This window comes from Cyprinodon tularosa, unplaced genomic scaffold, assembly GCF_016077235.1.
Source record: "Cyprinodon tularosa strain WSP-4 unplaced genomic scaffold, ASM1607723v1 ctg825, whole genome shotgun sequence".
NCBI classification, from domain to species: Eukaryota; Metazoa; Chordata; class Actinopteri; order Cyprinodontiformes; family Cyprinodontidae; genus Cyprinodon; species Cyprinodon tularosa.
Window position 1 is genome coordinate 137,751 of NW_024039591.1, and position 11,700 is coordinate 149,450.

Sequence of the window (11,700 nt, forward strand, 5' to 3'; positions counted from 1 at the left end):
TCTAAAGCTTCAACAAAACAGACGCTATTTCTGACATTTTGAATTGAGCTTCCAGGATGGGAAGCGGAACATCTTTAAACTTGGAAACCAAGTCCATTGGATTGTTTTTTTTTTCTTTTTTTTTGGGGAATTGCAATTATGAGAGTACTTCTCTATTAGAAAATACAATATGGTTGAAATCATTCTAGAAAAGCTTCAGAGAATTTGAAATAAATAGCTAATCTTAACTAGCTCTTTTAATTCTAAATCAACAGCTTCACAATTGTAAGATAACTCGATGTAAATTACGGGTTTGTTAATCACAGCACAAAAAAGAAATATAATATGGAGTCCCTTAACCTATTCTATACTCATATTTTATTTATTTTGGGAAAAAAGATCAGTTTGCATATAAAAATTTCATTTTTTTTTTGCTTACCGTATATAAACTATTTATACAATATTTCTATTGTGATATTTTAATATTGAAATTTCTTATAGTAATGGGTAAGTGGATAGAAATACCAGGTCTACTTTATAAGTTCATACGGTACCAATAATTAAATAATTGTAAATTACTGCATAATTATCTGCAACACATTTGACTATTACATCTTTTTGAAAAGGTACCAACATTCTGTGGCTTTTTAATGTGTTGCATCATCTCCATATGTACACTATTACCCTCACTGACATGTGCCAGGTCCTGTTAACCTTCATCTGTTTGTCTAGCTGCTGTCTGTTGAACAGATGGTGAAGTTGGCTGCAGATTCTCTCTGATGACTCAGTTATAGGCTCAAAGAAATCCTAGATTTCTTTCATTTACAGAATTTTGAAGGCATCTACTCGACGTCTTTGTTTATTGTAGTTAATCTGCAGAATTGCATTTCTTGCAGCTTATTAAGCATATAAGTACATTAAAAACCGTATATCTACAATTTTGACACGGATGTCATTCATCAGAGAATCAGATAAACAAAACAGACCCACATCACGACACGCAGCAAACATCTTTCAGTTTCTTGATCCTCAAAGCTTTATTTCATTCCAGCAGTAACTCCAAATGATGCAAGTTGATCATATGGCTACCATGGTCGGAAAAAAAAACAACAACAAAAAACAGCAAGAGAGTGTTGGATGTTTCCTACTCTCTGACTGCTCCCACTAATGTCAGTCACGCTCATCCTGGGTATTAATCACAACAAACCAAGCCTTTTTTTCTTGGCAGCCATGGCGGTGTTTTAACGCTTCACAACATATGAAAACCTGAAAGCGGCAACAGAGGAATAATGGTAGCAGCTAAAATGTTTAACTAAATAAACATTAGTATTTAGTAGTGTTGGTCTGCAGTGTTTGTAAATTTATATTTTACAGCCTGATGGTTGTTTGAGAAATTAAAAGACGTCCACGACTTGGGCACTGAAGGATTCAATGCATTAAAAAAAACCACATGTCTTTAAAATAAATCTAAAAAATATAAAATTGCATCTTCCTGTATCCTCCTGGGAGCAGCAGCCAATCACTGCTTGTTGGCATTTTGGATCATTTCAGCCAGTTTGTTTTGCTACATATAGTGCAAGACTGTCAATCTCTCCAAATCCAAACCATATTTTTCTTTTTTCCAGAAACTGTACAGAGCATATTATCAATAAATAAATAGAAACATAAATACACCATGCTGTCACCTAACAAGCAGTCAGAACAGTTTGATGAGCAACTTGATGAAACTGAAAACATCAGTAATGTTTTTTCCTCAGGGCGAAGAGCTGCTTTAAGTGCGTACATACGTACTGTTCAGTCTGTGATATGTCTGTTGAGCTAATCATTCACTGTTTAGCATATAATCAAAATATTTCCATTTTGCAGGCCTTACTCCTAAAAGGCAAAAGATCATTTATAATCTCAACTTGAAAAAAAACAACAAAAAGACAATCAAAATGCTTGTAAAACATTTCTAGTGTTTTATGTAAAACATCTTGGTGTGAGGCTTCTTTTCTCCTCACAGACAGATTTAAAGCACTGCTGGCTCCAGTGCTGCAGTTTTAAAATCCCATCGCTGTTATCTCTGAACAAGTGACAGACTGAACTCACAGTGCAGTCCAACTGCCCCCTCTAAAACGGGTTAGAATTAGTCAGTCAAGCCAAGCCAGGCTGCCGGGCCCTTATCCAGACACACCTAAGTTAGTGTTCTCTGCCAGTCAAAGTCCTAGCCTGTCCAAGAAAGTCGTCGTGGACACGTGAAGCCGTGAATGAGATGGAAGAAGTCGAAAAATGTTTAAGTTAACTTAGGAAGGTAAAACCAGGCAAAAAAATTAAAAAGACTCAATGGTCTGATTAAAGTATGAGAGGTGAGAGATGGAGGTGAAAAAGAGGAAGAATTCAAAACTCCTCCTGATCTCGTGCTCCTTCATCAATGTCATCTTCTTCGGGAGGTGCAAATCCTTCCTGTGGAAACAACTCGGGTCAGTTTTTATGCGTGTACCACTATTGCTAAATCTTCCGTTTAATACCAATACCAAATAATCTTCCTTTAACTTTAGCTTACTGTACTTATTTGAATCTTTTTGTATTGCCCTTCATTTTTCTAAGGTCCAACTATGTTTATTTATACAGCATAAAGACCATAAAGATCTAAAATTACCCGTTTCTTACCAACTAGGACCCTTTGGGATTTCCTGATATTTCAAACGGCTACTTTTATCACATTGGTGAAGAAATGCGTCTGCAAACTAATGATAAAAGGCAATCTACAAAATACTGTAATAAATATATCCCACATAAAGCGAGACAGCAAGGAAATTTATGCAGCCAACTTAAGTTTTACAAGACTTATTACAACTTATGACACAGAAACTAGAGCTTGTTACCATCCAGTTACTGTGCTCTTTTGAAGCATTTTTCACAGATGTTATGACCACAAGCTGTACAGTATTTTACTTATTTTAATCAGACAAACCAACATAAAGTACTCCATTACTTTCACATTGAAAGAAACTCAGACATATTTCAAGCCTCTATATAGTATTCAACATCCAAACAGCTAAGTTTTTCTTTTAAATCAAACATATTTCTCTAATTACCCGTCAACTAGCATTTTTTTTTAACCTGAATCGTGATCTTATTAAAGGTTAAAAAAACATATCTAACATCTAATATCTAACATTTTCAACAGATTTATAAGCCAGGTAGACTATGAAATAATACTACAGGCATGGTGTTTCATATGTGCGGTGTGTTTTAAAGATGCAATTAACTGACCTCTGTAGCGTACAGTATGTCAATGATTTTCCCCAGAACTGGGTTGTTTTCATTTTCTTGACAGATGAGCTCAATGTCTCTTAGTTTGCCGAAGTAGAAGTCCCTCTCCTTCTCCAGCCCTTCTATAGTCAGTTTCATATCCATGATCTAAAACCAGGTAAAAATCGGAGAAATGGAATGTGAGGACAGATCCACCACGACACCACATGTGACAAAGTCAAAGATGATCATAGATACTGCTGCATACAGCTTTAATCGGAGACATCTAAGGAAACCAGAGTGGACTGGTCAGAGAAGCGGTACCTGCTGGTTGAGTTCTAGGAGCTCTGCGTCTCCTCCGTTGCGGGTAACCGGGTTGTTCCTGCGAGTTGCTGGTGGGTTGATCTGTCTCTGTGGAACAGGGACGGTCTTCGGGGCAGTGGGAGACGTCCTCATCGGACCTGCGACACAGAAGCACAAACTTCTTTTTATGTTTCTAACACATTTAAAATAATTGGCATGTCATTGTGGAAGACATGGAGTAAACAAATCTGCTGTATGTCTACAATAAGACCCGTACCACATTCAACTCCATCAACTACTTCTGATGTCTGCTTAATAAACAGAAAAGCTGAACTTTAAAATTTTGATTAACTCTACTTTGAAAATCAATCTTAAAGGAAACCAAAACCCTTCAAAGAGATGGAATCTACCCTCACTTACCATAATCTGCTTATTTTAACGAGGGGAAAAAAAGCTGATTGGAAAGCAGGAATTCACAAGAGTCTCAACATTTGAAGGCAAACTATCCTGCCACCGTGTTTAAAATGCAGAATTTGTTTTATGTACTGTTAACCATCACCAGCTTTTGGGTTTTTAGTCACAAGCTCAAAAATCTGTTCTTTTTTCTGATTAGTAAACACACCATATCTAAGCAAAAACCAGTGTTATGACAACAGTGCGGTGCTTTCTGGAAGAAGGTTTGATATTTTCTATATATGGAGTTGTTTAAAATTTAGGATTTCATGATTTTAGCAAAACACAACATCATTATTAACAATATTATTGTTTGAAATACGTGTAGAAAATGTACCCATATTTTCATTGATTGTTTCTTTTTCCACCTTAATAAAATCCCAATTTATTTGTATATCTTACAAATAAATTGTGATATTTTGGACATTATTAGTACATTATTAGTTGTACGAACTTTTCCATACTTGTAAACTCTGAAGGCATAAATCAAGCTTGAAACCCAAACAATCAGATGATGTTTTGTTCATTGTCTCTTTATTTGGCAATCTCACAGTACAATAATTAAAAAAAGTATTAAACTTTCTGTGTAAAAAGAAACACACCAATTCACACCAAGACTGAGCACATCAAACCAGAATTAACTGATCGGCAATCCAAAAAAGGTCCTTTACATCCCAGCAAAGACATGCAGGGTGGCATTACCTGAGCGAGGGGGGCGTTTAGGTTTAGGATGAAATGGTTCTCCTGGGTTACAGGTGGGGAGGGGGTTATATGAGGTTATTAAATAAAGCAATGAAGTGTTAACGTCTCAGACACACACACGCATAAAGACACTCGTTTTCAAACCTGGGTTTGGCAGAGGTGGCGTTCCTTCCTGACCCTGTCTCATCAGTAGAGGGTCGTACTCTTTCCCATCGTAGTTGGCGTCAAAAAATCTCTTAAACCACTGAAGGAACTCAAAGTTGTCCTGGAACTTCCCCTTCACCAGCCTCTCCACAGGGATGATCTAAGAACGACAAGGACGATGTAGGATGTAGGCTTTTTATATTTCAAACATAACGTTGCGATTGTAACCAGGGATTTATCTTTCTCACCTTGTCCACATTCATTCTCTTGAACGCAGCCTGTAAAACCTTAAAGTTGTGAATGTATTCGTGTTCCAGTTTGGCGTTAAACTTGACTTTTTTCAACAATATGCACCCAGGAAACAGCATGTCCATGAATTGGCAGTAGGCAGCACCTGTAACAAAAGCAGCCCTTAAATTACTGGCAGTCTAAACATCAATTCTGAATCTATAATGATGCTAAAATAAAAAGTTACTACCTGAACAGAGCTGCTCAATCTTTGTGTAGGTGAGCTGTAGAGAGTCGTTGACCCATGCCAGCATGTCATGGCGACTCAGGTTATCAGCATTCATAGAAGTGGAGTAGACATTTACCGCCATCCTCCTGCTTTACATACATTTAGACAGATATACATATATAAACAGTAATTAAATTATCTAAGTTGGGAGTTAGGTAAAACGATATAAGACAATTTAATTTAATATGTATAGTAAAACAAAGTGGAATAAACAGGCTTCCTTTATAGGTATCCTTCAAACATTACTTCTATAAAAAGCTAATTATTAATATAGTCATCGATTATAGTCATCGATTGGATTTTAAACAAATTCTAAAGAGTATATCAGCTAAAAAAATAATTTCTTCCTTGAAGGATCAAATTCCCTTTATTTAAAAGGACAATAAATATAATTCATCATATTCATGTCATTATTATCTAGATGCTCCATAATCCTGAAGTATACAGTACAGATGTAATCAAAACATCTGTTCTCTGTTATTATGACGATTAAAAAGGATCCTGTTTTAGTATTCAGCTATTTCTGTTATTCAATAGAGTATTTACTCACCTGTGCCTTTATGTTGGTGTTTAATGATTCAGAACCAAACTGGGTTTAACCACCTCAGAGAAAAGATCTGAAGATGAAAAACAAAATGATTTGTACATTTTTACAGCTTCTTATATTCACAGCTCAGCATGAATGTAAGATTAAGGTTAAAATACTGTTTCATATTCATGAGGCTTACGAATTACTGAAGGGACCACACATCTATCTCACAGGGCTGAAACTATCGGTTTAATCATCATTAATCGAAAAAACTGGGAACTAATTTATTGGTAATAATTAAGTAATTAATTTACTAATTTAGTCATGTTTTTTATGATGACTGGTTTACAGTTCACTACATTACTGTGACCAAGTGGTGGTAGTCAAGTATTACAACCATTATAAGTTTAAAACTGGAAACTTACAAAGAAAATAGCTTGTACTGATCTAAAAACATGTTTCCTCTCTGATGAACCTTTATTTCAGTTAAGTTTTATCCAAAACTGCAACTCTGTTATATAAGATGATCTGATACAAACTTTCACAAAGAGTTGTCCATAGAAACAACTCTATTACAACTAATAAATGTTATATCCAAACAAATATGAATTTATATAAAGGAGGTCATCAAATACATACACTTTTTTTTAGAGTTATCTTAAATTAAACCAACTTTACCTCTGTTCCTTGAATTATTTGATTTAGTTCATTTTGCACATTTTTTATTCTTATTTTATTGCCTCAGAAAATTATTTTTTGCAACATTTTTAAGATAAACTTTTATGATACCATTATGTATTTCATGACACTTTAGTATACAAATCTTAATTCCATCCCAATGTCAGATTTGGCCCACAAAGTCAAGCTGTATAGATTTCATGAGGATTTCCAAAATGTCTAATTCAACTTGTTGAGGTAGCCTACTTATAGTTAAGGTAAATTACAAATAATATTTAATATTATATATATATATATATATATATATATATATATATATATATATATATATATATATATGTGTGTTTTCTTTTTATATCATTACAATTATTATCTGTCATTTAAAGGCTTGGAAGTTAGTATTTCTAACTAACTTTTACAGCCATCCTCAAAATAAAATACAGGTACCTGAAATTTCCATATTTAAATAAGGGCTTCTCAAACTGGTTTTTCACCTGCTGTTGCAAATGCAATGTTTGTCCATTTAAAAAATAATTGCAAAAGTAATTATTTTTCTCAAAGCAATTTAGTGCTTTTCATTTGGGATCCTGAAAGATCAGATGCAAGGCGGGGTTTTCTTTCAGGAAATCGCACATTTCAGTCTTCATGCTCCAGTTAATGATTACCTGATGGATGATCAAAGTTAATTTAATCATTTTAGTCCTAAATTATACAACTTGGATAACTTCTAGCCACATAGATTGAATTAACATATCTAATGTCCAAGGACTGATGTGTTTCCTCTCCTTTCCTTGTCCCTTAGAGATAAACTAGTTTGCTCATAGGCGCCTAATCTCTGCCTCAGTTAATCCCTTTAGCCTGAGCATTTAACATGTTCTACCACAGTTTAGCCCAAACCACCAGGAATGGTATCCACAACATGAAGCATCACACTGAAAGAGTGAGTTACTGAAATGTTTCCTTTGATCTGATGTGCTCCTACATCATTACAATGCATGATGTGATGCTGAACAACCACTTCCTGATTAAAGATCCTCACAGGCAGCAGTTTAACCAGTTTTCCAAAGGGCCAGGAAAGCAACATAAAAAGGATCTAGTTGCAGAGCTGCATGTTTAACCAAGTTTTCACTGAACATCTTGGCGGGACATTAATTCACAAATTACTAAAGCTTTCAGTCAAAAACATTGTTTTTTTTCGTGTTTAAATCCTGAGGAAACAAGGATAAACTACTGAGAGTAAAAACTAACCACTAACAAAAATGCCCAATTAAACTTAATTAATATTAAACACCAAGGCGAAAAAAGCTGTTACAAATTAAAATGAGTCAAATAGTAAAAAGCGTTTATATAGATTTAAGAATGTTAAATTTTGTAGATTGGTAAAACAGTAAATGGGGCTTAGAAACGACTTAAGATCATTTAATAAATCATGCAATTTTTCATCAAGTATTTCATATCAATTTGAATCATTTTATCATTGTTGATAGGACTAATGTTTGATTAGTGTTTAGAGTTTATCCGTGTTAGCAGCCTAATAAATCTGCTTTCACATATTCAAAAGAGGGTCACTGATACACATGGGAGAGTTGACTGCTTCTGACAGGATCCTGAACCTGGTTCTGGTCGGTTAAACGGCTTCAGTCGGGCTCTTAACAGATGAGGCTGTACCGCAGTGAGGTTAGTTCTAAGTTGGATGTACAACAGACATTCAAAAACCATCCCCTCTGGTTAAACCTCTTGTCAGGTACCCTATCTGAGAAAACCTCTACAGTGCTTCATTGCACCCTTATTACAGACATTACAGTAAAAACTCAGCATAAAAAAACAGCTACAGAGATTTCCAACTCAAAAATAAAAGGTGTATCTCATAAACCCAGTGGTGTACCACGATCCAACACTGAATTTGAGTCAATTGATCACATGAACTTGAAGCTATTGGGTTAAAATGCAAATAGTTTCATATAAAAATTAATTACAAATATTTAGGGATTTGAAATGTAAGAAATAAGAGCTTTAACTCTTGAAGCCAGTGAAGAACTATGATCCTACACTGATTTTGAGTCAATCAATCACATGACAGATAGGCAATTGAGCTAAAATTGTAATATTTTCATATAAAAATGAACTAAAACGAACTGATTGTTCTATGCGTGGAAGCAGGTTAGCCAGTATCGCTCCACCTCAAGCACAAGCTCAGGCTTCTTCCCCACCAGAGAGGTGGGAAAGTCATTTTAAGTGACCATGGATTGGGTCGCCTCCACCGCTGCTCATTCCTCTCTGAACCTGTCCCTCATGGCGTCCCAATCAGGTTGCATATGAACCCCAATCCCAGGTCTGGCACTAGGGTGGGGCCAAATATGCCAGACTGGACAGTATTGATCGATTTGTCATAATAAAATGCTCATTGTCTGACCCCTCACCCAGGGAAATTAAGCTTCCTGAAAAACTATATATGAAAAAAATCACTTAATCAATATTTAAAATAATTCTTAGTAAAATATTAGAATTTTAGCTCAATAGCGTCCAGGTCATGTGATCAAGTAACTCAAAATCCGTGTTGGATCATTGTAGGCTACTCAACTAGCTTCACAAGCTCAGCATTTTATTTTTACATTTCAAATCCTAAACTATTATGATTAATTTGTGCATGAAAATATTAGTATTTTAGCTCAATGGCTTCTAGATCCTGTGATCAATTGACTCAAAGTCAGTATGGGCTCATAGTACACATAATTAAAGGTTAAGCCTTTTATTTATGGATTACAAATCCCTAAATATTTTCGATAAAACTTTATATTAAATTATTTACATTTTACCCCCAATAGGTCATGTGATCAATTGCCTAAAAAACGTGAGAAAAAAAGTGTGAAATCATACGCCACCAGCTCTATAATGAATACCTTTTTTTATAATTTCAAATCCCTACATATGTTTAATTATTATATATGACATAAATATTAATATTTTAGCTAGATAGCTTCCCAGCTTAGAAAATTAGACTTATTTTAACATGAAGTCGCTGCATATGCTTTTGTATTGCTGCTTTTTTACTGTAAAGTCTGTAATACAGGTGCACTTAGAACTGGCTTTCTCTTCTTGCAGCGTACCCGGAGCGAAGAACAGGTTTATCAGAACAAGGAAAAGCTTTAAATGAAGCCAAGAAGATGTTTAGAAAGAACGGAGCCAAGAAGATGTTTAGCTGGAGCGAATCTCTGTCAAATATCCAACTTGAAAGTAACTTCACTGCGCGTGAAGCTATATCCGTTAAATGCACTGACAGGCAAGCTAGCTCCTGACTAACGACAACGGTAACGGGAGCGAAAGAGCGAATTGAAGCGATAAATGCGATTAGACCATTTTTATAAGCTTCGGGTCAGTTTAGTTTCAACATCAAAGGACGGCTAGTCGGCACGGCTGACACTGAAAACGGTGTTTTTCTCCTTAAAGCACATCCTCCTCTGGAGGCCTTTTCCATAACAGAAACACGCATCACTCCAATGAAAGAATGTCCGTCTCCTGTGGGACGGGACGAGTGTTTGTCTATGAAATTAATCAAATTTGCAACCAAAAACGTCAACTTGAGTCTCGCAGGGTTTGGACTCCGAGTAAAGGTGAACATATGTTACTCACCAAGGCGAAAGCCGTCCCCTTTGACCACTGTGTCGTTGTTTCTGTTGATGCCTGGTCTTCCCGTTGCTATCCGACTGTTCTCCAGCTAAGCCGCTGGAACTGCGCATGCGCCACACAGGAAGCACTTGGTGCAGCGGAGGGGAGGAAGCTGGATTGTTGGAAAAAGATGGGTTTCGACAGAATTAAAGTTAGGGTAGCAAATTTGAAATTTTCATTCATTCAAACCAAAGTAGTATCTTAACTATTGGGTAATTTCATATCATCATGAGTAGCCCTACTTTAGCCCCTGTATCTGATAAAAGGGGCCTGTTTAATCACTGGAAAAATTTATATTTTAACAATCATAGGCAATATTTTTCATTTGTAATATGTGCAAAAGGCAGGTATTTATACACTCCCCACGGCAATATATATATATATATATATATATATATATATATATATATATATATATATATATATATATATATATATATATACATATATATTGCTAAAGGAGTTGGGAATTCACTGTAGTGCTGTATCCAAGCAAAGTCACAGAATGTTGAGTGGAAGGAAAAACTGGTGGGAAAAGTTTCACTAGCAACAGCTATAAGATGGACCTTAAAGGGGAACACTGTTTTTTTTACACTGGGCCCTTGATTTTACCTTATAACATCATGTTCTACTCACACATATGAGTTTTGTGTCATTTGGAGCTGTTCTGAAGATAGTCCGTTAGGTTATATCCAAGTAACGTCTTCCTATGGGCAACGAGTTGAAGGCACAAACTAAACTGTTCATAATTCATCATTTATGGTACGCCAGCATTCATAACATGTAGGCGAATCACTGTCCCCCAGACATCCGTGGTTATATTTTTTATATTTATAGGTTTTAAAAAACAAAGCGACGTGTGTGACGTCATCCGCGCGCGTCGGCTACTGTTCATTCATCCTGTCCGCTGAACTGCTGCTAGTTTTACTCACATGCCTGGAAGATGTCTAGTGCTACTACCACAGATGATCTCGCTCTTGAAATGGAATTGAGAATATTCAAGAATATCTGCCTACATAACAGCGAGTGGGCTAATGTTGGAATCAGTGCATTTAGAACTACTATGTGCAGAAAAAAATCTTACAATGTCTTCTTCAATCAAGCCACTCTTGATCCAGAGAAAGTTAGAAGCTGGGCTAAAGAGAGGAAATAACCAGAGAGTGTTTTGTTCAGGCTTATCGCACACTGAAAAAATAAGATCTTTGTGGGATACATTGATCATTTCATTTATTATTTCTGAGGATAATATTTCACTTACAGCAAACTGTTTTCATCTGGTGTTTTAACTTCAGTACTTAGGTTGTTGCTGCACAGCCCTTTCAAAGATTTTTTTTCACATTCCAATAAGTTGTTTAATTGTTTAACATCTCTAATAATTATCTTTACAATGTTGAACATTAAAATCATCTGCAAAACTGAAGCAATTTTTTTTCAAAAAAGGAAAATTGATGAAAATGTTAAGTGTACTGTGTTATTATATGCACTGGATTTT

The 11,700-nt window shown here is 35.5% G+C and overlaps 1 protein-coding gene across 3 annotated transcripts; it reads right to left on the reverse strand.

Annotated features, from left to right (window-relative positions):
- Positions 1-991: 991 nt before the first annotated feature.
- Positions 992-10,300, reverse strand: LOC119774704 (microtubule-associated protein RP/EB family member 3-like). Of its 3 annotated transcripts, none has more exons than XM_038272365.1 (9): positions 10,173-10,300; positions 5,886-5,952; positions 5,297-5,421; positions 5,067-5,212; positions 4,819-4,978; positions 4,675-4,716; positions 3,541-3,677; positions 3,238-3,384; positions 992-2,424 (listed from the first exon to the last, which is right to left on the reverse strand). In XM_038272365.1, the coding sequence occupies exons 3-9, from the start codon at positions 5,415-5,417 to the stop codon at positions 2,359-2,361; spliced, it is 819 nt and encodes a 272-aa protein (XP_038128293.1). In that variant the 5' UTR covers positions 5,418-5,421; positions 5,886-5,952; positions 10,173-10,300; the 3' UTR covers positions 992-2,358. The 3 variants fall into 3 exon arrangements, with proteins under 3 accessions (XP_038128293.1, XP_038128292.1, XP_038128294.1); XM_038272364.1 differs by having other exon boundaries at positions 5,297-5,424; XM_038272366.1 differs by lacking the exon at positions 4,675-4,716 and having other exon boundaries at positions 5,297-5,424.
- Between the last annotated feature and the right edge of the window lie 1,400 nt (positions 10,301-11,700).

Excerpts from the sequence above, each read along its gene's own strand:
- LOC119774704 (XM_038272365.1), bottom strand. The coding sequence starts at position 5,417 with ATGGCGGTAAATGTCTACTCCACTTCTATGAATGCTGATAACCTGAGT. Across the intron at positions 3,678-4,674 it reads TAAACGCCCCCCTCGCTCAG|GTCCGATGAGGACGTCTCCC; the intron begins GTAATGCCACCC and ends TCTGTGTCGCAG. Across the intron at positions 2,425-3,237 it reads ACATACTGTACGCTACAGAG|GAAGGATTTGCACCTCCCGA; the intron begins GTCAGTTAATTG and ends TTGTTTCCACAG.